This window comes from Protopterus annectens, chromosome 4.part1 (assembly GCF_019279795.1).
Source record: "Protopterus annectens isolate FY-2018-M chromosome 4.part1, PAN1.0, whole genome shotgun sequence".
NCBI classification, from domain to species: domain Eukaryota; kingdom Metazoa; phylum Chordata; order Ceratodontiformes; family Protopteridae; genus Protopterus; species Protopterus annectens.
Genome location: NC_056734.1, coordinates 955,062,573 through 955,090,122, shown reverse-complemented (window position 1 = coordinate 955,090,122; position 27,550 = coordinate 955,062,573). Strand labels below are relative to the sequence as shown.

The window sequence follows — 27,550 nt, the reverse complement described above, 5'->3', positions numbered from 1 at the left end:
AGATGGGCAATACAGTTACAACTGCTGAATCCTACACAAATGCGCTCTATATGCACCTACATGAGTGCATGGATCGTGCTATCCCAAACAGAACCAAGACGCTATCCTCTAAAAAAAGGAAGCCAATCTGGTGGTCCCCTGCCATAAACAAGCTGTACAACAGAAGGAAGAAACTGTTGCAAAAGAGAGTAAAATCCCATGAGTGGAGGAGCTCCCTGGTCAGGCTCAGTAAGAAGCTGAGATCCCTTATAAGATCCTCCAAAGCTAGCTACGAAAATAAAATTGCCACTAATTCCAAGGACAACCACAAGGCATTCTATAGCTATGTCAAGAATCTCAATGGCAACACCCAGATTTGCTCTGAGTTACAGCACAAAGGCATGAAAATTACAGAACCAACTGATATTGCCAACATCCTGGCAGATGGGTTCAGTGCTTACTTTACCCCCCCCCCCACCCCCTAAAGGGCCCATTTCTATACAAGAAGAATGCAGAGTCCCTGTAATCACAACTACGCAGGTGAAAGCTGCACTCTCTAAAGCCAAAAACACAGCATCCATGGGACCAGACAACATCCCAGGCTGCGTTTTACACGAACTTCAGAATGAACTGGCTCCCCACTTAAGCACCATGTTCAATAATAGCCTCGCATCAGGCTTTGTGCCCACTGAATGGTGCACAGCAACAGTTATCCCACTCCACAAAGGGGGAGCCACCACTGATCCTGGGAACTATAGACCTATTAGCCTGATGAGCCTGGTCTGCAAAGCCATGGAACTCATAAACAAAGACATTGGTAACCTCCAAACTCTGGATCCCACCCAGTTCGGGTTTGTGAAAGGCAGATCATGCCTCCTGAACCTGATCAACTTCTTTGAGGCAGTCACCAAAGCCGTAGATGAGGGTAAAGTGGTTCACACAGCCTATCTTGACCTCGCCAAGGCTTTTGACACCATCCCCCATTCTAGAATTATAGCTAAACTCAATAAACTAGGCATAAATCTCTACATCACAAGATGGGTTGCCAACTGGCTCACTGACAGAACCCACACTGTAAAAGTTGCAGACTCCAAATCTGACCTCAAACCAGTGACAAGTGGAGTACCACAAGGTTCCGTCCTGGGACCGCTCCTGTTTGGTATCTACTTTTCTGAAGTACAGGCTAACACAGAAGGCCCCTGGCTAATGAAGTTCGCAGATGACTGCAAACTAGGAGCCATAGTCAAGTCCCCAAATGATGTGAACATCCTACAGAAGGGCCTCTCTGAGACAGATGCCTGGTGTCAGAGCCATGGCCTCAAGCTCAATGCCAAAAAGTGCAGTGTAATCCCCTTTGGTAAAAACTCTGTACCCATGAACTACCACATAGGCAGCAATCTACTTAATACTGAATGCATGATAAGAGACCTTAGGACCCAGGTGGACAGTAGTCTCTCCTTTGATAGTCACATCGCCACAGTAGTCAGGAAGTCCTTCTACGTGGCACACCTCATCATAAAAGGGTTCTCATCCAGGAAAAAAAGAGGTCATCGTTACCCTCTACTCGACACTCATTAGACCCATTATAGAGTACAACGCCCCTTTTGGAATGTACCTCACAAGACATCTGCAGCAGCTGGAAAGGCCACAGAAGTACCTTACAAAGAGGTTTACTGGACTCAAACAAATGCCCTACACTGACCGCCTCAAAAAACTCCAGCTTTACTCTGTAGCATATCGCCTACTCCGAGGTGACCTCTGCCTAACATATAAAGCTATGTCAAACCCAGAGCTGTTGGACATGCTACACCTAAAGAAATCCCAATCCCTCCAAGCTGCATGCTCTAGGGACCTAAACCTTGTCACCACAATAAACAGGACATGCTGAAGGGATAGATTCCTATCCCAGAGACTTCCCATACCCTGGAACAGGCTACCCATATATGTCAAGCAAAGTTCTTCATTAGCACTCTTCAAGAAAAATCTTGATGAGTGGATGGGAAATAGGAAATACACCCCGGGGATCACTTCTGTGTCTCTGCTCATCAGTGGCACAGGAAAATAACTTTCTTGGGTGGCGTAAGCCAGGGAACCTTGTTGGCTAGGCTTGCATAGGCCCTTGGGCCGATAGCCTAGTACCTACCTATGAACCTATATTAATTTCTCAATTTATTTTTATTGTCTCTGTACTTCATATTAATTTCTCATGTTATTTTTATTGTCTCTGTACTTCATATTAATTTCTCAAGTTATTTTTATTGTCTCTGTACTTCATATTAATTTCTCATGTTTTGGAGCTTTTCTCGCCGGGCCTCCTCTGAAAAAGGGCATTTGCATAGTCGGACTTTTCCTGGTTAACAAATGTCAAAATAAATAAATAAATGTCTGCGTTAATACTTTTTTTCACATTTCTATGGACTAAAATTAAATAATTGAAAAAATATTTCTGATGGAGGGTACAAATAAGGTTCAGAGAATCATAAGTACTAGTGAAAGAACCAGCTAGTTGTCTGTAAGGATGATGGACATTTGTAACATACAAGTAAACAGAGAAAATGTATGGGTGAACTGCAGTATGAAATGTGCTGTAAGTGGGTTATGTCATCCCAAGATTCTTTCCCAGTGATATGACTGTGTACAAAAAACATACTTTTGATGAGTCTGAAAATGCAGAAAAAATGCATTTACTGCTAATAAAGTAAAAATAGCTTACTTATCAAATGCATATTCATAAAAAAACTGACTACATTTGATGCATCTAAATAAATAAATAAGCAAGTAGGTAGAAGTTTGTTAAAGGAACCATGCTGCCTCTGAGTGCCTACTATGACATGTTGTAGCTCACTATAGCTAATGTTATAATTTATGTTACTGAGGATTAAAGGCATGGAATATTAGGCTGTACACACATTTTAATTTCACTTTTTCACTTTTAGGGTTGGTATGACCACAGGCTAACATGGAATACATCTTTGTTTGATGACATTTCTATACTTCGACTACCTGCAGACATGGTGTGGCAACCACAGATTGTGCTGGAGAACAAGTAAGATATGTAACTAATTAATTAAGAAATTATTTATTCATGTTTGATGAATTCACATTTTTAAGGCTATAGGATCCAATCACATCAAAGAAATATGTTGAAACAAGTCAGAGGGGGATTATGACAAAACACTAAAGGCACTTTCCCTGAAACTTAGGCAACCAAAGGTGTTAACGAAAAGTATTCTCTCCCTAAATTCACCAGCAGGAAATAGGAACAGTCCTAAATTAGTATAAAATATTAAGTTTTGTAAGTGGCCAACGACAAGTCAGAAGATCGACACACACTTCACCGACACATGAAATAATCAAAACTGGAAATCATGGACATTTAACAGGTAAGAGGTTTAAATTTCGCTAATCATGCCTACCATGTTTTAGTAAGTGTGGCAGTGTTATGCATGTGTGGTAGGCATGATTAGCGAAATTTAAACCTCTTACCTGTTAAATGTCTGTGATTTCCAGTTTCGATTATTTCATGTGTCGGTGAAGTGGGTGTCGATCTTCTGACTTGTCGTTGTACTGACATGAACCCATATATATATATATATATATATATATATATATATATATATATATATATATATATATATATATATATATATATATATATATATAGTTTTTTTTCCAATGTCAGCATCCTAGATTCAGTTAATGACTTGGGTATCTGAGACTACGGCAGGGGAGGATAGGGTAGCCCATCCAGAATGGGAAGAGCAAGATTGCAAGCGTAAGGTATACAACTTGATTAGATTTCCCTGGTAGAGGCTGGGCAATATGTGAAGTGATTCATGGGGTGGGTGGAGCAGCTTCTCAACATCAGCCTTTTGTAGATATGATGGATGGTTTGTTGCACACTGCCATGAGGTGTTTCATGGAAGCAGTGAAGAAAAATGAAATAAAAACACTCCCACCATCATTATGACATGGATCTACGATGCCTTGATCTCCTCAGTGGCCCTGTCCCTTATCTGAGTAAGTCTGGAGAAAGATAAGTGGGGGCCAGCAGACCTAGTGAACAAGAAGAGGTACTGGGGTCCATTGATGGTTAGATGAGGAAGAGTAAAATAATATAAAAATGAATACTCCTATTGCAAGACCTCAGGGAAAAGTTAACACTTGGCTTTGCTTGAAAAGAAAGTATACCATCTTTACCCCCTCAAGCTGGGCAGTCACAGTAGAGGGATTTGTGACATAAATTCTTCCTCACAGCAATGGTGCAAGGAAGTCTGATTTCTCTCTTTAATACATTTTTTTATGCTAACAAACTGAAATGACAGTTTCTTTTCATTACATTTCAGTAAATGTGTCTACTTTACACTGTTACCAATAAGCATGATATTTATTATTCATTACATGGTTGTGCTGACAGAAAATGACATGCTGTCTAGTCTCCCATATTTGCATTCCTACTAAATTTTTGCAGTAATTTTTGTTCTTTCTGTTGCTTAACACCCATCCCAGACATTAGTGAAAGACTGAGTGCTTTTACAGACCAGTATCTATTCAGGCAGCTTGTCGTGGACAACCACTGCTCCTTTCATTAAAGAAATAATCCCCAATAACTCAGTTCAACTTTGGCTGCATAGTCAAGTAGGCATGCCCTCTCAATTTGTTTTCCATTGAATTGTATGGCATCACACTGTCCTTTGCATGTCTTCTTCTAGCATATCATATTTACTGTTTCTCATCTATCAAAACAAAATAGATTTAGCTCCCATAACATCTCCTCATTGTAAGCCGCGGTGGTACAGCGGTAGTGTTGTTGCCTCACAGCAAGAGGTTCTCCTGTTTGATTCTCGGCTGGAGTGCCTTCTGTGCAGAGTCTGCATGTCCTCCCTGCGGTCGAGTGGCATCCAAAAGACATGTGTGAATGGGTGTCGGGCTGGCAACTTGGCACCATAAAAAAAAATCAACTGCCAATCATTAGTGGACTGGAGTTCTGCTGTGGTGAACTCTAACCGGGAAAAGCAGAGAAGACAAACAACAGAAACATCTCCTCATTCCCTAGCAGCCGTTATTTGCACCTACTCATCTGGCTTGATATCCTTAAACCTGAATGTAGTAGCACAATTGCTGAACTCTCTGCACCAGTTGGGCCTTGACAATCCATCTGTGAAAAGATATTCCTCTCTTCCTGGAATTTGTTCTGCTAAGGATATAGGCCAGCATCTTACTTGCCTTGGGCTACAGTTTACTCAGTTTGTACCTGTTCATTTCTGCTGTTACTAGCACACTGCTGTGTTTTTTCTGTGCTGTGCTTCTTTACGCTTACACTCTCACAGATGGTCTCCCACTGCTCATAGTTACACTTCCTAAATTAAACCTCTTTACTTTACTGATACATGAACTAAATCACTGGGGCTCTTTTTCAATCATGACCTGAGTCAATAAAATTAAGAACATTAAGACAATACACTAGTACAGTGCAGTACATTGCAGTAAAATGGTAGTAGATATCAAATAGAGTACATAGTCAAAACAACTGAAAAAGAAACTTTTATGTTCAATTGAAACAAAAATAATTTATTTTCTAGTAGGTATCAACTGCCATACATAATCAAAACAGATTTTTTTTTTTTATTCAGTTGAAAAAACACTAATTTCCCTTTCTCCAACCACTGATCTGTTCTGGTTGCAGTAGGAAAAAGGAAGTAATATTACCAGTGCATTTTCATTTTGCATACATTTGAAGTAATGTTTTCAGATAAAATATTTTTTAGCCCACTGTGCCAGCCCTTCAGATCATGTTCCAACTGCAGTTTATGGTAGCTCTCTGTTATAAAGATGTCAAAATTTAATGTTCTCAGGACTAGCCTTTCCTTTGAGGGGGTTCCCCTAAATTTTATGTTTTGCTTTCTGACAACCAGTCACCCTTTTCTCCCATAGTCCGCTTTGTACTAACCAACGTTACTCTGGTTTACCTGGCAGCCTTTGGTAAGGACTAAGGTGTAGGCATTTGAACAGGTGCACTGCAGAGTCATAAGTGACTAAGACTCCACATTTCTTTTGTAAAGTTCCAGCAGAGTCCAGTCATTTAATTAAATCAGGGTACAGTTATTTATTTATTTATGTTTATTAACTGAGATGGTCTGCCCGAGCAGAAATGCCATTTTTCAGCAGGGTTCCAAGGATAAAAGATAATTAAAAATATAATAAGCCAGAACAATAAAGTACAAATGAACATTTAGTAGATACGTTGTGTAAGGTTAGTGTCACATTCCATTATTTTTTGTGCCATATTTCTAGTTTGTGTAGTGCCAATGTTATCAACAAACCAATGCTGTACACATAGCCGGCCTTAGGCATAGGCCAACTAGGTAGCTGGAGTGGTGGAGGGCGCTGTGGAGCCCATCTGCCTAGGGCACCAGATAACCTGGCTGTACATATCCCACAAACTGTTGCTCTCCAGGAAGCCAACTTAGATTTTCTGTCAGTATTTCCTAAATGACTTTTCGAGCTATCAGGGCCAGCCTTACGGCACTGTAAGTCAGCTCCAGCTTCCCTTTGTGCAGTAGCACCACCAAGGTCACCTTCAATTCATCTACAACCTCCCCACTACTAAGTGTCTTGAAGACTTCTGTTCAGTGGTTTGTAAATGTATCTATCACAAACTTTAGGAGCCAGAGGATATGCTGTCAGAATTAGATTTTTTTCCTACCCAAGATACTTTTCCAGAACTTTCCTTGTTATGTGATTATCTGCTAAATATCTTCAGTCTTTCCCTTCCCTTTCACTATGCCAAGTTGGTATTTTTGTTTCATTCTCTTTGTAAAGACTGAAATAGAGAATTCACAGCGATTTCTTTCACAACCTCAATGTACTCCATCCCAACCTTGACCAATCTCTGCATGTATGTCTTTAGCCTCTTTCCTCTGTGTATCTAAATAATCCTTTCTTCATTCTTTTCAATCTTTCTGCTTAATTTGTCTTTGCCTATCTAAGTACCTCTACAGTTCTTTTCCTGATTGACTGATTGTACTGACCACATCCATTTCCTCTCTTATTTAAATCAAGACATGCTCCTTCTTTTGCATGGACTATTCCCCTTATCTCCCCTGTTGAAAAACATTGACCTTTCTTCTCTCTACTTTGATCTTTTTCTTAGTGCCTTTTCCATGTATGCATGTAGGCTACTCCTTATCTTTATGCATAGGCTTTTTATTCCATCTTCTTGTATCCAGACTGCAGTTTCATTGCATGTCTCCTGTATGCTAACAAATCCGCTCCGCATACCTCACAAACCCTTTAAGTATAAGAAATTTGGACAAAGTCAAAAATAATAACAGGGACAGAGTATGAAAATTAGGGACATGTTTTAAGCATTGCTTCATAATAACTTAGAAAGTTGCTAGAACAACATGTTTTGTGTTAGTATATATGTTCTGAATTATATGAAGTCTGAAACTAATGTATGTCATTTAGTGACTGCAATCTTCAATGATTTGTTAGAAAACCACAAAGTTTATGAGGAAGAGATCAAAAACATGAGGCAAAGATCTGCACAAACTGCATAAATCTGGACAGTTGAGAAGTACACCGCTCTTCTGTAGGCTCACATTCTGCTTTTGTTTTCTTGCTCATGGTGAAACCAGATCACTGAATGATCTCTCCAGTCCATGGCACTTTTTTCACTAAGATCTCACCCCCTCCCCATAATGTGTTAAGTGTGGGGTTCAATGTCTCACCCTTCTTTGTTCATTAACATACTAAGTGAAACAACCCCTGTTGTTCTGCTACCTCCATTATAATATTCTCTTTCTCCTTCTCTCCTTCATTTGGGTGCAGGACTGACCCAATCCACTTCCTCTGGGAGATTAAACATCTCACATCACTACTTGCCCTAAGACCATATACATTCATTCACCTCTTTATTGTTCTGACTTTCCAACATCCAGTGATCTGTATATTGTATCTAATCAGCTGTCACCCTTTTCTGGGTAATCTGATGTCTGATGGCATTTGCAGTTCCCTTCTTCCCTGTTCTGCTCCTCTGTCCTAAAGTACCACAATGTCTGCTCTTCCTAATGTAGATTGCTTTCCAGATGTCCCAATCAAATATAGAAAGTAAATGTAAGTTGCAGAAATGTTATGACTTGCTACAAATAGGCCTCCCCATCTTGTCCTAACTGTGCCTAAATAACTGATATGTTTTCCCAGGTCTGGACCTCACCTATAGCTCTCAAACCTAGTCTGTCTGCTTCCTCTCTGTCACTTTCATGCAACTCAAAAATCATTCTGCATGACTCTCCACTCAATTTCTTGCCAGTCATCTGTCTCCTGTTTTCTGCCCTTTTGGTTTCTCCTGACCTTTTTAACTTAATATTTACAGTATATCATGCACCAAAGTTCTTTCAAATTAATGCAGCTTCTTTCACTTTTATAATTCCTGTACCCTCCATCCTTATATTTTGGGTGGTATTCAATAATTATAATACTCATGTGCAGTGGGCATGCGTGAGGGTAGTACACAAGTACAAGCAATGCTCCCTTCAGGGACACAAGCTTCACCAAAAAAAAAAAAAAACAGTTAGAACATGACTCAGAAATGTTTATGCAAATGAGGAAATAATGAGATGAAAATGTGAAGAGTGAAAAATCTGTGACTTTCTTATGCAAACGTATCTCTCTTTTTACCTTTTTTGATTGATAGTTGCTTTTGAAATGTATCTGCCCCATGTGCATGTGGGTTATAAAAAAGTGAGTCTCTGTCTTTTCTATCCACTTCCAATCCACAAAGATGTTCAAATTATTTGCAAGCCTGCTTTCCACTTTGTACAACCCACAATCTCTCCAGGATGATGATGGATGCCCGCAATCTCTCCATCTATCTTTGGATTATCTTGTCTTGGGTGCACTGAAACCCAGTCTCCTAAGAACTGCTAACTGGCCAAGGGGAAGAAGGTATAGGTGAAATGTAACTTGCCTGAACTTTGCTGAACAAAAGTTACTATATAGGTTTAGAGTGAACAGGAATATAATAAGAGCTTTGGTGAGCTTATATGGCCCACAAACAGGAACTGGGGAAATGTGAAGGTATCTCATACCTGTGGTTCCAAAGTATGTATAGCCCTGACAATACTTGCCACAGGGACCTTTCAGAGACAGACTGGGGATATGTTGGGTATAGGCTTCTATGTAAAGCATACTGCAGAAGTTCTTCAATGTACTCCTGGCACATGGGGATGAGCATATCTAATCCCTAGTGTCATCACAGGACCAAGTCAATACTTCTTCTATGGAATGGCACACTTTCTTGAAGTGATAGAGTGTACTCATGTTGCTATAAGGGTCTCATCTGGACTATAGAAGAGCGATATTGCAACAGGAAAGGCTACCATTCTATTAACTGCCAGACCGTGTACAATTCATGGGGGGTGAGGAGGTGCATCAGAAACAAATTCTCTCGATATCCTGGCAGTGTTTATGATTCTCACAACTGGCAGCAAATCTAGTCGGATGTGTAATGTTCCACAGATTTATTGTTAAAAGTCATTCAAACTAAGCGCTTTCATCCTGTTTACATTTTCATGGAACTTCTTCAGAGATAAAAAGTAAAAACACTGCCATTACAGTCTTACATAGGTAAACACACTTCTCAACAAGATCACATGACTAACTTCTAACAAAAACATTTAAAGAAACCACATATTAAAAACATAATTGTCCGCTGTGTAGCACTTATAAAAAATAACACCATCATGTAATTGTTAAAATTATCACTGTGCAATACTCCAAACTTAAAATAATTTGTCTGAATTCATAAACTCAACAATAATTTGTAAAAAATAACAAATAATAAATTGAACCATATTTGTATTAATTATCATACACAGCTTAGCAAAATGTAAAATTCTTAAATTATGGTGGCCCTATATTTCAAAACACTGACTATAGAAATGCAGTCATATATTTCTGGATTCGCACTAGCATTAACCTCATTTGCCATGCCATTTCTTTGCATTCTAGCAATGTTTCAATGTTGCCAACCCTTTGGTTCTAATAGACCTCATCTATAATAAAAAAAATAAATACGTTTATTAAATGTACTGCAACTGACAGCATGTTTGCTCAAAGCATTTGCTAAATTCTTCCTCTTAATGTCATAATTATGTTCTTTTATTTTTTCCTTTAACTTCCTGGATGTTTTGCCCACATAAAAAGCTGAGCAGGTGGTACGAGCTGCCAAATATACAACACCGGTCATTTTGCAATTAAATTCTAGGACATACTTTACTTTTTTCATAATGGGAGACACTTACATATGGTCTGTTGTTTACAGATTTGCATTATTTACATCTACCACATTTACTCATTTTTTTTTACTTTTTGATGGCAACCATATTCCTGCCTTTACTAAACACTACTGTCAGATTTTTCTCTGACCTTGTCCTTCAATTCTTGTATAAATAAAACATTCCAGGTCTTCCCAACCATTTCTGTAAACTTTTAAGTGTTAATGCCTAATGGCAAAACTAGGGTTAGGTTTGCGTCCCGATTTATGCTAACTACTGACTCATTCTTATCTGTCCCTTGCTATCTATGTAATGGTGCATTACTAATAAACATTTCCAAGATGTCTTATCGCTACCCTCTTTCGCTAAACATGATGAGTACAGAATCCATTTGTTTAGTAAACCAAATATCCTCACTGATCAGGCTTGATCTCTGTACTAATTGCGCCTTAATAATTGTTTGCTTTTGAGGTCTGAGGTGACAGCTATTATAATGTAAGTAGGTATTTGAAAATGTGTCTTTTCTATATATGTTAGATGTAAACTGACCTATATCCATATCCTTTCCCAGTGTTATATCAAAGTAATTAATCTCAGTGGGGGAAATTTATAAAAAAAACTTTCAAAAATAAATCAGTAATATTTTCTAAATAATTAATAAAAGTATTCAATTCAAACACATTTCCTTTCCACAAAATTAAAATATCATCCAGGAACCTAAGATAAGCATATACATTGACAAAATATTCAGTGGGGAAAAAAAACATGTGTATTTTCCCAAGCAGACATAATCACATTAGTGTAAAAGGGGCACATGCAGCCTCCATGGCTACACAAGCAATTTGGTGAAAATGCTCTCCTTCAAAGCCATACAACTGTTTTAAGTACCAATTCCAAGAAACATTCTAAAACATTCATTTCTTGGTTTGAAAAAAAACATTCCAACGTACTATCATCTTATAAAACTCCTCCAAACCAACCTGATGTGGTACTACAGAAAATAAATTAACTATAGCCACTGCTACAAAAATTAAACTGTAATTCTTAAACTAGCCTCTGACATGAACAGGTCATGATGGAGAAATAGATGCATTTCCCAGTCTTCCCCTTCTCTGGAACAAGCTTCCAATTTACGTAAAACAGAGTTATGTGAGGCTTCCTTTCCTTGGTGTAATATAATTTCTTCATTACGCTGAGTGTGTTTGAACCCATGTCACTGCTTACAGAGTTATCCACATGCCAGTACACTTTGCAACTGTGTGCCGCTGTCCTGAAGGAGTACCATGAGAATGAGATGCAGCAAAGCATGCAGGTGTTAGTAAATACGTAATGATATGTCAAATGTGACTTGGGACAGGTATGACTTTGTATTAAAGGTATGATGTCCACACTTAATCATGAATTTACTGCAGAGGTGTTGCTACTATTGATGATGGCTGAGTACCTGATGAGGAAAATTTTAACATATATACATAGTTACTCTAAGAACTTCATCTGTCCTAAAATTAGTAATGCCAACAAAATAATTACCTTCTGTATCTTCTACCTTGTTTGTACATGGATGTTGGAGGTGTCTGGAAATACTGTTGTCCATGTCACCTCAAATAATTCCTGCACCCTCCTCCTTTGCATCAAAGTCATCACCCCTTCTAGAGAGCAGATACTCCTCATCAGGTGTTAAAGTTTGTACAGTGTAAGGCCAATCAACAGTGCTACTTCAGGCAATTGTATTTTGCCTAACCTTTGTCCTTGAGTGGCCCATTATGCTATTAGCTCTTTTCTTACACTGTGGCAAAGTGCAGTTCATTCCTCCATAGCATTTATGTCAGCCACAGTTTGGTTCCATGCCTTAACTAATTCTGTGTGCTTTGCCCCTTTTCCAAAAAGGCATTTTCTATACTTCCTAAATGCATCTAAGAAGATGTACTTTTCCACAGGAATGAAGCTGTCTCTCCTGTGCCTTGTTCCCTGATTTTGCAACATGTTTCTCTAAAAATACAAGTTTAGAATTAATTACACAGTCATACCATATGTGAGAGAAATGAGTTATGATGCGCACATTGACCAGTAGACTGAACATAGCAAAACTAAAACAAGCATCACTCATATAGATGAGAGTATGAATGATAGCCTCTCCTATCATGATTTTTTCTCCTTTCATTTCTTTTCTTCTCTTGTGTTATGCATTGGCCACCTGTGTTATGTGTAAGACTGTGCATAGTGAAATGGAGGCCAAGGAAGCAGTGATGGAAAGGTGGGGGAAAGAGAATGACAAGTAATTTCCAGCTATTTATTCCTCCAGTTGCACTCAGGTAGCCTGCACTTTGATCCTGAGCATTTCCATTAGCAGACACCAAAGTCTGCAGTAAGCAGCTTTATACATATTAAGGTAACGAAATGAGCAGAGTATTGAATATTACATGTTTATGCAAACACAGTAATTACATATGCAACTACAGCACTACTGCAAGTTTCCCAACTTATCAGTAAATAAGAGGCTAATCCTGAAAATGTCATATCAAAATGCACTGCTAATTGCATATATTCAATCATTTTATCTTAACTGTGCCTGTTTTAAACTTCATTTAATTTGCATTTTCTCTTGACCTTTGAGTAAAAGTGGAGCTCAGTGGCTATTGAAATAATGAACTATAAAATGATTGATGAAAATTTGGTCTGCTTTGAAGTTCTTATGCAAATTATGAATTATGGCATTCAGCTGTTTGAAAAGCATTAAAGCATAGATGTGTAAATGTATGCACTGGTTTCTGTCACTAAGTGCTTTTACACATGCACACCAGCTGCTGAAGCCTAAACCAAATGGCACAATGTGGGTGCATGAGGCACTAATCTGGAAATAGACCTGCTTTTCTGCACATAGTAGAAACACTGCAAATAGTGTGTAAGGTGCCAGGCAGAGTGATGCCACACTCTAGTGGGTGTGCTTCACACCTTAGTAGTTTCAGTTTCAGAATTAACTCTTCAGCCTCATTTGAAACTGGCAAAGATCAGATGACTTTGTGAAGGTTCAGGGTTATTCTTCAACCTGGTATAAAAAAGGAAAACAAGGTTTTCTTTCACCTTCTGCAAGCATCATACTCGCAAATATTGGAAGGTGTGGTCAGTGAAACCTGGAAAAAAAATTATATATGATGGAGTTGGGTGACAAGTTGTTCAGCTAACTGGCATACTCTGCTCCAGAGAGCAATGTAGACACAGGTAAGAATACCTACAGAGGCAGAGAGGAGACCAACTGGCCCAATGGGTTGCAGATATCCAGATGAGGAGGCTAGAGTTTTTTTTTTTTAATAAGAAACATATTCATTAAATTATCACTTATGACATAGGCAATCATACATTTATATAAATGAAAACAACCCAAATTAGCATAACTTTAGTTGCAGGCATTTTACATCACAAACCATATTAACATAAGTTTAATTTCAAACATTATACATCACTTACAATCTACCCAATCATTGTCAGTCAAACATTACATAGCTCATTCAAATCCTGCCTTCTTTTAAACCTCATTCATCCTCTGTAAGTATTATTCCCACAATTCCCATTTTTTCATATGTAATTTGCTCCTAACTGTTTCAAGTGAACCCAGTTCCAGTTGTTTTATCTCTGTTCATTTTCTAGTATTTGCTTTTTTGGCAGCCACCAAAATTAGGCTCAACAAGTCCATACTATTTCTAGGCGATTACAATTCTGTGCCATAGTTCAGAAAAATAATTTCCATAGTTATACCAATTTGCTCACACAGTCCCCAGGATCCAGCAAGCTCTGCATGGTGTGCAGGAATAGTGCAAGAGCTGCTGCAGGTAATATGGCTGATGTGCAATCCAGGAATGAGCTCCCAGGACGTGCACAAGTGCTCCTGCACTATTCCTGCACGGACACAGCCCCTGTATGCTAATTACCTCATTTGCTGGTGTAAACCATGCAAATGAGGTGAATTAGCTATCCAGGAAGCAGGCAAGCGTCCATGCAGGAACAGTGTAGACTGCAGAAATGTATTCAGCCAGTAGCTGAATGCCTTTCTACAAACTACAAAACGGAGGCATGACAGCTCATAAAAACACATGTATTAGAATGGTTAGGCCTGCCAAAGGCCAACTATATGGCCATAGGCATGAAAATAAGTTGCAAAATTATAAAAATTTTCTTTTTTTTTTTTTTGTTGGCCGATTTCAGCTGTTTAAGCGTAGGGCAGCGATGCGCAAACGGGATCGACCCGAAAATAATAAAAAAAAGCTGGAAATAACCTTTTAAATGAAAATCATAATTTTGCCATAATAATCAATGGCATGCTTAACACAACAAGACCATGGAATAGTGGTTGCTAAGGGGGAAGGCTGATTGTCGGTTTTGTAACCATGCATTAGCAGTCAGTCCTATGCAAATGAGAGCAATGATACTGAATCACAGATTTCGCCTCAGTGCTAGCTTGCACCCAACTGTGTAGGTGCAGTAGTACCATGGTGTAAGCCTAAGAGCTAGATGACTTCATAAGGGGCTGTGTCCTGCATACTGTAAGCTTATTGGAGCTCTGTGGCCCATGTTTGCCCTTAGCTAAGCAAAGCTAAGGAAGGGGGGTGTCTGAAGCTTCCTAGCAGTGTTTACATTGCCTAAATGGGTGTGCATGCTGCGCACCAGGTTTTTAAAAAAAAAAAAAGACAGGAAATAGCAGCTCCATTCACCTCTGAGCACTGGGTTTGTGTGGCGCACCTCGGGGCTTAAGCAGGAAGGCAATGGGAAGGGAAAACAGCAGTAGGAAGGTAATCACGGAGAACTAGCATAGCTGGCAGGTGAAATGTATCAGAACCAGCCAATTACACAGGCAGCAGCCCAGCCCAGCCCAGCACACCACTATAAACTATGCAAACACCTTTCCCTCTGGTTATTCCCACTAACTTTACACCACTGGTGTACACAAACGAGGAAATTTTACCTAACAAAAGCAATGAATCAATAGGGGCTGATTTTGCTCTCATAAATCAATATGTGGAAGAGGCTGAGGGTGGTGAGGATGAGAATGCTGATGACCAACCCACAGTGAGGAGAAGGAGAAGAGTGTACAGACCCAGGGTAACCTACCAGGGGCTACATGAGCTGGAGATAGTGGGGCAATATAGGGTGGACAAGAACATCCTACAGCAAATTGTTGAGCTGTGCCGGCCATGCCTTACACACAGAACCAGCAGAGGGGAACCATTCCCAGTGGATACCAAGGTATGTGTAGGCTTAAAAATACTAGCCACAGGTACCTTTCAAAGGCCAACTGGGGATATCATGTGGATCTCACAGGCATCAGCATCCAGGGTACTTCACCAGTTCCTGGATACCATGTCAGCACATGCCGGTGAGCACATATATTTCCACAACACCCCTGAGGCGTTGATGAGCAATATCCGTCTCTTTCACCAAATAGCAGAATACCCTGAGGTAGTGGGTGCTATAGACTGCATGCACATACACATCAAGGCACCACCTGGTGAGTGGGGTAGGCTCCACATAAACTGCAAGGGCTTCCCATACATCAACTACCAGGTCATGTGCGATGTCCAGGGCATTACAATGAATGCGTGTGCTGGCAGCCCTGGAAGCTATCATGACTCCCACATCTGGCATATAATGCAGTTGTACCAGAGATTTGCCAGTGGGGACATCCCATATGGCCACCTAGTGGGGGATGCTGGTTACGCACTGGAGCCGTGGCTGATGACACCCATCAGAAATGCACACACACCCGAACAAAAACTCCATAATGAGGCACACACACAAACCAGAATCATAATAGAGCGTGTGTTTGGGATGCTCAAGTCATGGTTCTGGTGCCTGGACATATCAGGTGGAGCCTTGCAGTACTGTCCTGCTACATGTACCCAAATTGTCATTGTATGTGCCATGCTACACAATATGATCCTGTGGAAATAGCTGCAGCAGGAACAGCATGGGGCAGGGCCACACAGCCCCCCACAATTGCCAAGGCCAGCACAGGCACAGATGGACTCGGAGGAGGAACAACCTGAGCCTACCCCTGTAGGCAGAAGGAGGTGTGCCCAGTATGCCCAGGCTTTGGCAAAGAGGGAATGCATAGCACATACATTGACACGGTAGGAACCCAGGGAATGACACCTCTCTCTGACTCAAACATACAATAAAAGGGATGCCAAACATGACACTACCTGTGCTTAACCATGTACAGGGAGTGTACTCTGTGCATCCGACATACTCAGCCCTCCAGCACCATCCTCAATATTGGCACAGCCACAAGGTAAGTCACTCTCCCTATCAATTGCTGAATGGAGTAGTATGTTCTAAGTCACTCTCCCTATCAATTGCTGAATGGAGTAGTATGTTCTGCTACTTGTATCTATGGTATGGATGTGAGCATGCAAGGGAATCAAGTGGCTGAATGGGATGGCAGCAGATAGTAGACACCTATATGGGCAGAATGAAATCCATAACAAATACTGGTATCATCATAGTAGGCAGTACTAGACAAGGTGACAAATCCCACTGCTGGACATGTGGTGGGCCAAATGTGTGTCCATAGGACACACACATGCATGTCAGCGAGGCTCACATACCCAACAACAGTCTCAGCCAGCAGGACAGGTGTAGGTGAGCACAAAGAAAGGCTGTGCTAAGGCCTCTGATTGATGGCAATGGAGAACAGCCCCTCTCCAGACCTACACAGACAGACTACAACAGGTCAAGCAGTTGGATGTTAGTTCTGAAGGGTAAGAAGTCTGAAACTGAAATGTAGGGCAATAAAACCTAAGAACTGTACTACACTGATATGCCTCTAGTCTGCATGATAGGTCAGAATACAGAATGAAATGGAAGCCAACAGAGTACCTGAAATACAAGTACAGTCATAACAAATGTTTACAGTTGTCAGATGTGCCCCCCCCCACAATCCTACGTAGAGCTGTAGTAACATGTATGTGTAGGTATAATAACAGTGGAGCACAGATTATCCGAGCTGGCCAAATTAGCAGGATAGATTGTTGCACATGTACAATATGCAGGGCTCTGTGTGTTAGGTTGTTGAGTGTTGTATACTGTGTGAAAGTGGTCAGCATGTAGGCATGGAGGGTTGTGTCCCAGTGGCCTATGGCCAGTACTGTTGATGACAGGGCCAAGTTCTAACAACTGCAGTGCCAAACACAATGCATTCCAGCAAGACCCAATCCAGCAGTAATCCATACTAATTGTTCGGATGTAATATCTGTCACCATCTGAAAGATGGGCATGGCATGAATGCGGGCCCAGACATATACACAGTACACAGGTGGAAGTACCATAGACAGAGAGTGCATAAAATTTCACCGTCATATGTAGACACCTTTGGAATTGTACATACAGGTTAGCGGCTCATTTGCTGTCTGTGTAGTATGGAATACTGATGTAGTCTGGCCAAACACTGGCAGACCACAAAAGGCACAGTTAGGAAGTACTGAGAAACTGCTGATGTCCCCGCACAAGCCAGCATAAGGGGAATGCCCCACGTATATCTATGAGTCAGCTGCAAGAAGCTTCCATAGCACACATGCACTCAGCTCACCCCACCATCAGCCACAGGTTCATCACAGGTCATATCCCTGCTGTTGGGAGTGACTACCATATGACCCCCACTTCTGTATGGGAATACCCACAGAATGCAGCATGCTGAAGAGGTGTCCTATGCAGGTGTGTCCCTAGCTGTATGCAGCACCCTGCCAGCATCCACACCAATGGATTAATAAGGACAGAAACTATTGCCATTAACACCTTGCACACCTACCCTGTCACCCCAGGGGAATCCAGTGGCTTGCAGCCTGGGACTGTAGGAGTGACAGAATGCACTGGCCTGCTACAGATGCCCTGCATCACTACCAAATGCCCTACTGTCCTCTGTCAAAGGCCTGTCTCTCACCTGTACTGCCAGTGTATGTTATCTCATGGAGTAATAACATAGCCCACAGAACACAAATGCAAGGCCATGCTGACAAATCCCAGTAGCATGTCCACCATGTCCTACTGCACGAACTGTGGACCAACCCCTAAATATTGCTGGGATGAAGTGATAACTATAGGAATACTTATTAGATATTGCTTGCATAATGTTGGGAAGAGGATAAAATAACAAAGGGGGTAGAAGCATGGATGCCATGGAGTGTGTGAAGTCTGAAACGCTGATGTGTGCCCATACTATCCCTGCCTGCAAACCCAGGAATGGATGGCTACAAACATGCTCATAAACCACAATGTGAAGGGGAAATGACCAGATATATGAGCCCTGCCTTTGGGTAACCTGTGTGAATCTGTACAGGTGAGAGGTATGGTCACAGCAGGATATGGCAGTTCTGTCACGTCGATAGATGTACAAGCATGGGATCCTCAGCCACCACAGTACCAAGGTGCTGGACCATTTACACAGTCCCATCAGCAAGTGTCTGCAGCTCCCCCTCCAGAATGGCATGATTGTGCAAGAATATGTAAGCTGCAGACTACAATACTGGACACAGCTTTGTTCATCTTGTATTCCCCAGGAAAGTACTGTGAGCAAATATGTATATATGTCAGTAGTTGATGACATATTACATCACAGTTTAAAACAGTATGTATGTCTGAATATCTCTGCTAACACAAAACCATGCAGCAGAAGCAGCACAGACACAATTAGTTACAGTATCCCACTATCCTTTGCCCATTGTGACTTCATATTGTCAACCTTGCTACAGATATCCTGCAGAAATAGGTTGCTAGCTGTAGGTGTAGAACACAAATGCCTGCACTGGAGTGCAACCTACCTGGAATGGATTCACACATTCAGTATAGAAGGTCATACTGGGCATGCTCCCACACTTGAGAAAGGAAGCCCATGTCTGGCAACAAAAGTTGACTATACATATCTTTCAGTCGCAGATGTCTGTGCACACACACCACATTGCACCCCAATCATGTTTTGCACACACATTGAATAGGAATACACACACATATATCCAAGGACACCACACTATAATAGGTCAAACATACACAAACAGAGATGTAGGGAAATAGAGAGACAGACAGTGACAAAGAGCTTCCCATCATGAGGCCTGTCCCACCCACCACACATCCAATTGGCCAATATCTCCTGATGTGCCAGTGTCTATCACTGTAGACATTTGCTTCTGGTAGCTCTCAGCATTATAGTGTCTGTGGTGCTTGTGATAACTGTGTAACATGACAGTACAAGTCCTTATTCATCTAGCTGTCATAGTAACAAGCAGTCCTGTCAAATGTAAAGTTGTGTGTGATTGAATGTTATGTGTGTGTTTCCAGAGGAATGGTTTATAGCTCATTCACATACACTGCACTCCCCATTGTCCTAGTTTAGCTAGCCTGCTGATGTCAGTCTCCTTGAAATACACCTTTGGACAAGGATCATCCCTATAAGCTCTGTGGTGCATGCAATAACTGTGTAATGCTATAGTGTGATGTAATAGTTAGGTAGGTGTTCTAATCCCAGACATGGCAACTGTGAGGCTGTGTGTGTGTGTGTGTGTGTGTGTGTGTGTGTGTGTGTGTGTGTGTGTGTGTGTAGGGAACAATGCTTTTGAGGCCATTCACAGTCACTACACCTTCCATTGCCCTACTTTAGCAAGCCTGCTGATGTCAGTCACCTTGAAATACCCCTTTGGACAAGGATCATCCCTATAAGCTCTGTGGTGCAAGCAATAACTGTGTAATGCTATAGTGTGATGTAATAGTTAGGTAGGTGTTCTAATCCCAGACATGGCAACTGCGAGGGTGTGTGTGTGTGTGTGTGTGTATGTGTGTGTGTGTGTGTGTGTGTGTGTGTGTGTGTGTGTGTGTAGGGATCAATGATTTTGAGGCCATTCAGACACTACACCTCCCAATGCCCTATTTTAGTAAGGCTGCTGATATCATTCACCTTGAAATACACCTTTGGATAAGGGCTAGCCCTATAAGCTCAATGGCACGTGCAATAACTGCCTAATACTATAGTGTGATGTACTAGTTAGGAAGAAGTTCTAATCTCAGACATGGCAACTGTGGAACTCTGTGTGTGTGTGTGTGTGTGTGTGTGTGTGTGTGTGTGTGTGTGTGTGTGTGTGTGTGTGTAGAGAGTAATGCTTTTGAAGCCATTCACAGTCACTACACCTCCCATTGCCCTGCTTTAATAAGCCTGCTGATGTCAGTCACCTTGAAATACCTCCTTGGCAAAGATTCAGCCGTGTAAGCTCCGTGGCATGTGCAATGACTGTGTAATGCTATAGTGTAATGCACTAGTTAGGTAGGAGTTCTAATCCCAGGCATAGCAACTGTGGAACTCTGTGTGTGTGTGTGTGTGTGTGTGTGTGTGTGTGTGTGTGTGTGTGTGTGTGTGTGTGTGTGTAGAGAGTAATGCTTTTGAAGCCATTCACAGTCACTACACCTCCCATTGCCCTGCTTTAATAAGCCTGCTGATGTCATCTACCTTGAAATATACCTTTGGAGAAGGGTTAGCCCTATACGCTCCATGGTGCATGCCATGAATGCAGAACAATGTAGTAGCAGTAACTACACACCTATGGGTTTGAATTTCATCTGTGGCAATTGTTTGTGTGTGTACATCAAAGATTTTGTCCCTATTTACAGCCAGTACTCATCTCAGAGCCTGACTTTAGCAATCCTGCAGATATCATCCACCTTACAAGTATCTGTTGCACAGCCTATACCATGTCAGGTCAGTTGTGCATGTGGTAAACTTTGTAAAGTAATGGTCCTTTACTAGATAGAGGTTTGAACCTCACCTCTGGCAAATGTAAATGTGTGATTAGGGTAAAATTATTTTGGGGATCTCTCGCTCACTACCTCACCTAATGCCAGTATTTACAAGGGCTGGTGATGTTCCTCACCTTAGACGTACCTTGGGACAACATCCATCCAATAAGCTCCATGGTGCATGCAATAAATGTGGTACACTGTAGTAGCAATACATAGCTAGGTAGGGGGTTGAATCTCAGTATTGGCAAGTGTGTGTGTGTGTGTGTGTGTGTGTGTGTGTGTGTGTGTGTGTGTGTGTGTGTGTGTGTGTGTGTGTGTGTGATCAGTATCCTGCATGGAGGTCGCTGTGATTGTGTAATGACAGGATGCATTGTGGGGTGGGTTTTGCTAAATTATTATATTGAGGACCTACTATATGTCACAATGTCCAGCTTACAAGGACAATAGATGTCAAACAGCAGAGAAGCTGGTGTAGACAATCCATAGCCCTACATGTGACATTATGGATCAGTGAACAATGTAGGCAACCCTTGTATTACTCAGAGAACATTCTCCACCCATGTCTCATACACAAACACACTTGGCTAGGCAACAACCACTATATTGGTAGTTCCCTGCATATTGCCCACAAATAGTAACCACGGTGTGATTGCAGTGGACTACATGCCTGTTGGCCACAACACTGCCACTGACATCAGAATGTACTGCAATGTGTAACATCTCCTGACTGTGTGTTATCCAGCAAATGAAAGGACATGGCACCCTGTTCCATCCCTACAATAGGCAAATAATTGCTTACAGTGATCCTTTACTATGTTCCCCAATGGACGCCTGCAACAACTGTAGAGTCTGCAAATGTAACCCACAAAGGAAATACCATGCCTTATTACACATGCCCTGTATGGACAGATGCCACTAACTCCACTGAATACCTGTATCATGCTATCAATGTAGGTGCAGGCACGACCTCAGTTCCATAGCCAGGTCTCACCACATGAGGTCAGGAATGCCACATCAGATGATAACAATCTGTCCACACAACATGCCCCCACAACCCCAAGTACACTTCCACACATCACAGAACAAGCATGTGGGACATGTGAACAACCCAGACACTGTCCAGGTTATAGAATATAGATCACATACATGGCAAGCATTGCACAGCACTGGCCACCCACAATAGTAACCCAGATGAGTGGATGGTGAACACAATACCCACCTGTGTGGGCCAATCCAGGGACTACACCCCTGACCCACACTGGACAACATTGTCATGTGGTCTGATGCCAAGGTATTCCCTTTGCCTAGCCTTGTACAGCCTTCTGGCACAGTCAAGTACTACTCACCTGTGAAGCAATGAGCCCATGCATGTCAGTACTGGAAAGTGTGTGTGTGTGTGTGTGTGTGTGTGTGTGTGTGTGTGTGTGTGTGTGTGTGTGTGTGTGTGTGTGTGTGTGTGTGTGTGTGTGTATTAATGATTTTGAAGCCATTCACACTCACTACACCTCCCATTGCCCTACTGTAGCATGCCTTCTGATGTCAGTCACCTTAAAATAACCCTTTGACCATATATCAGCCTGATAATCTCTGTGGTGTATGTGATAACTGCATAATACTGTAGTGTAGCAAACTAGTTAGGTAGGAGTTCTAATCCTGAGCCTGTCAACTGTGATAATGTGTGTGATTCCCTGAGAGATTGTGGTTGTGTTTTCCTTGACATCTGCTTTTGTTGACAGTCACATGTACTAAACTTCCCTTATCCCTCCTTTATCACTGTTGCTGATGTCACTCACCTTCAAAGATACCTTTGGACAGATCTCCAACATGTAAGCTCCGTGGCACGTGCAATAACTGCATAACAATGTAACAGCAATACATAATCAGGTAGGTGTTTGAAACTCAGTACAGGTAAGTGTGTGTTTGTGTGTGTGTTATCAGTGTCCTGTGTGGGTGTTGGGGGTGACTGTGTAATGACAGGGTCGATTGCAGTGTGGGTTTTGACACATCATTATATTGAGGAGCTAAACCATGGAGTATTGTTTTTTATACAAACACTGTTTTATGTAAACTAAACAAGATAAGAATAATAATGTTTTGCATACTCCATAGTAACTCTGTAGATGAAGATTTTAAAGTAATTATATTTCATACATGTATACATTCACATTGTGATTTTACACACTTTGAATTTTGCTTTTTTTGTTTTATTTTAATAGTATTGTGAATTTTTGGTAATATGTAGGTCCACAAGAAACATTAATTCAGTAAATAAGATGTGTTTAGTGCACAACATTTATCTAACTTCTCCATTAGAATTATATAGAGAAAGATGAAGTACTTTGGCACTTTAAATGTGGAAGCTAATTGAACTCCAATTGAATTTTAATTGTTTAAATTGGCTTATTAGTCTGTGTATTTAACCAGCATGGCCACATTCATACTTTCACCTTGAAAAAGCCTGGAACAGTCCAGGCGAAAGCGCTTGGTTAACTTGGATCTTATTTGTTGCTCTTGTCGAATAAAAGTTTTTTGTGGAAGCTATTTGGTTCAGCGTTTTCCAACTATACATTACGCTTTTGCACTGCAAGAACTACTGGCATTTGCTCACGTACTGTTCGGATTTGTCAGCATTTTTGGAAACTAAAGTCAGTTTCAGTCAGCACTATTAACTTGGTATCCTCTTCAGTTTTTTGGTTCGTATTGGTGTGTTCTTTCTTTCTGTGAGTTTATTGGACTTTTTGACGTTTTTTTGCATTTTTGGTATGGCGGAAGAACCACCAGTTTCGGACATTCTCAACACATCCCTTATTTTAAGGGAAGACACGGATGATACTCCGGTGACTCGCACCGAATTTAACAAGGTGCTGATGCTACTCATGAGCATTAACAAAACTCTAACAGGTCAAACACATCCTGAAGTCCCGGATTCCTTTCTGTTTCCGGGAAACCAGCAGCAAGCTGCTATGAACGAGCAAAGACTTCCAATGGCGCAGGAGCCGAATGGCACCACAGAAACAAGTCATGACTTAAGAACTGACCGGATACTACCACAGGACCGTAATTTCAACAACAAGGCACCGAATGGTGAAGCCACCGAAAAAAACTTTAATTTTAAAAAATGGACGGAGCTCCAACCGGAGTTCAAAAAAGGTACATTTCACAATAACATGCAGCAACTTGATATTGATTTTGACTTATTTAGTAACAAGTTGTACACATATAAGAATTGGCAACTTGAGATTAATTATCTTAAAGAATGCATCAACGTTAAGAGGGTACCGAAAGGGCTAAGAAGCTACAAATTTCCAAACAATGCCACTGTGGGTTCTACACTTCATACGCAACTACTTGAATTGTTTAATAGAACTGGTCTTGAAATGCTTGATTTAATGGTCCAGGACTATCAAAATAAATGCAATGTTTTGTTGAATGACTTAAATGTTTTGAATGATGATATTGTGCAGCATAGAAATTTCTTCAGGCACAAAAAGAAATATGACGAAGTGTTCTCTGAAGTAGATCAACACTGTCTAAAAGTTATAGACAGAAAAATTAAAAAAATAGATAGAGACTTGCTGGAATATAGAGAGGGTAGAGCTTATCCTACAGGACTGAAACACAATGGAGGTACAGGGGTTAATTTAGAGGAATCTGAGACAAGAACTGGGAACCAGAATGTGAGAAGCACACCTAATATTGAACCTTTACGTAGAAGTGAAAGGTTAGCACAGAAGGGTAATAACAACTCACCGCAGGGTTTTTATCACCCCCAGGGCAGACCAATGGGGAGGAATTTGAATACCCCCTTCCAACAGGGTTGGGGGAGGGTGCGCAACTAAATTTGGAGACAGATGATGGTAATGTTTACGACACTACTCCTGTAACCTCTAATGATAGTAACATAGTGATTTCTTTCAATAATTACAACATTTACAACTACACGGACTTAGACATCACTCCCGCCTTTTTTGAGTTATTCACTAAAGGCTTGAACTACATCCCAGCTAGATCCTCTTATTTACCACAATTATTAATTGAACTAAAACTTTTCATTAGAAATTTGAATCTTTCCCTTTACTTTAAGGGGCAAAGTACAACAACCAACAATATCACTAGGTCCAGTACATTCAACCCCCCTCTGCATCCTAGTTTGAAAATTTTTGAAGAACTAATAGAAAACACATTTAGAAGTAATCTGGTAAATAGGTATACTCCTTCACACAACTTTAATGAACAACTTAAAGAAGTGATGGACTTACTAAAGACACAAAAAACAAGAGTTATGAAACCAGATAAAGGGGGCGGAATGGTGCTTATGAATCAACTTGATTATGATAATGCAATGCACAATATTCTGCAAGACACTGAGACATATGAACAGGCCTCTATCAACGAACTAAATGTTGCATATGCTAACATCAAGTACATTTTAAATGACCACTTGCTTCAAGGGGTAATAAATGAGGAACTATTTAATTATTTGAATGTACCACACCCAAAAACTCCCATATTATTCGGCATACCTAAGGTTCACAAAGGTATTGCCCCTTTGAAATTTAGACCTATTGTTGCAGGAGCTAACAGCATTACAGAACCACTAGGCAAATATGTTGAATATAGTATTAAATCTGTGGTTTCAAAACTCCCACATGTTTGCAAAGATTCTTGGGAGTTCTTAGCTAGTATTCCTTTGAATATTTGTAGTAGTGATCTATTAATGATTACAATAGATGTAGTTGAATTGTTCCCAAGTATACCCCACGATATAGGACTAGATTGGTTTTTTGACATCTTAACCCATTTAAGTAATCTTAGTAACAACCAGATAAATATACTTATTGAATTTATGGGAATAATTCTTAACAACAACTACATCTTCTTTAATGGTGAATTCTTTAGACAAAACAAAGGGGTAGCTATGGGCTCCCCTTGTGCTTCATCGTATGCAAATATTGTCTTGCACAAATGGGAGCAAATGTTTATACATTCCACCAAATGGAAAGAACAGATTATATTTTACAAACGCTATTTGGACGATATTTGCATTTTATGGCAAGGCTCTAAGGAAACTTTTCTTGAGTTTTTTGGGTACATCAATACAACTACTGATTTTTTTGTCTTTCACCTATGAACTTAGTACCACCTCATTGCATTACTTGGACATTCTTTTAACCAAGGACAATGAAAGTGACCACTTTCAATCAAGCATTTATAGGAAGCCTTCTTTTTCAAACACATTTTTACATTTTGAAAGCTCACACCCAGACTACACCAAAAGGGGAATAATTAGAAGTCAACTAATTCGAGCATCTAGAATATGCAGTACAACAGTAGCTTTAACAGAAGAAGTTGGTTTCTTAACCAAAATGTTTGTTGAAAGAGGCTATCCAACTCAGTTAATTAAATCTGTAATAAAAGAAGTTTTAGAGAAAAGGGACCCTCATTTCTTTCCCCTTCTCAGTAAAGGTTTACCACTTCCAACAAACAACAACAAAGGACAAAACCAAATACAAAAAAGTTTTATCTATACCTTTAGTAGTGACTCAAGATACATAGAAAGTACCCTGCAAGCTTTTTGGCCTATTCTAACTATGCAGGAACAGATTAAAGCTTATTTACCCGACACTTTAACATTTGTCAGAAAATGTGACATTAACCTCAAAGGAATGTTTGAACAAAATTCTAATTTAAGACAGTTGACTAACAATGCCTCCTCTCATATAAAGAGTGGTACATACAAATGTGGTATGTGTAAACAGTGTAATTACCTGTTAAACGCAGCGGAAGTTTCCTTGCCATCTAGGAACTGTGTTATAAAGACACTAGGTTACCACAATTGTAACTCAGGGGGTGTAGTATATTTAGGTTTATGCACATTCTGTCAAGGGTTCTATGTCGGAAAAACTACTAGAATGCTCAAAAAGAGAATTTATGAGCATACATACGAGATAGAAAAAAAGAAAAACACGAATGCATTTTATAAACATTCTTTAACATGCACTAACATGGCTTTAAAATTTTTTGTCCTTGAACGGGTCACAATTGACCCTAGGGGAGGTGATTGGGAAAGTTATTTAGAAACTAGGGAGTTAATTTGGCAAATCAAATTGGATGCTTCAAAAGATCCAGGTATGAACGATAGTATCAGTATTAGTAGTATACTGAAGGTAAAAAGAAATAAACTATGATAGTTTTACAATATTTAAGATGTTCCAACTTGAACATTCCAAGAAATATAGTTAGAAACTTGTTTAAAAAGAAAATGTTTTTAAATGAAGTTGAATATCATTTGATTCTTTATGTATGAATTCTACTTAAATTAAGGTGAATTTATTTAATGAAATAATGTAATAATGAATTAAACCATGGAGTATTGTTTTTTATACAAACACTATTTTATGTAAACTAAACAAGATAAGAATAATAATGTTTTGCATACTCCATAGTAACTCTGTAGATGAAGATTTTAAAGTAATTATATTTCATACATGTATACATTCACATTGTGATTTTACACACTT

General features: G+C 40.2%; 1 protein-coding gene across 2 annotated transcripts in view; it reads left to right on the top strand.

Annotated features, from left to right (window-relative positions):
- CHRND (cholinergic receptor nicotinic delta subunit) overlaps positions 1–27,550 on the top strand; it is a 2,417,369-nt gene that overhangs the window by 538,167 nt on the left and 1,851,652 nt on the right. For both annotated transcript variants that reach the window (XM_044070671.1, XM_044070670.1), the window contains exon 4: positions 2,916–3,025. In XM_044070671.1, the coding sequence (XP_043926606.1) occupies positions 2,916–3,025 (110 nt within the window). The remainder of the gene's footprint in view (positions 1–2,915; positions 3,026–27,550) is intronic.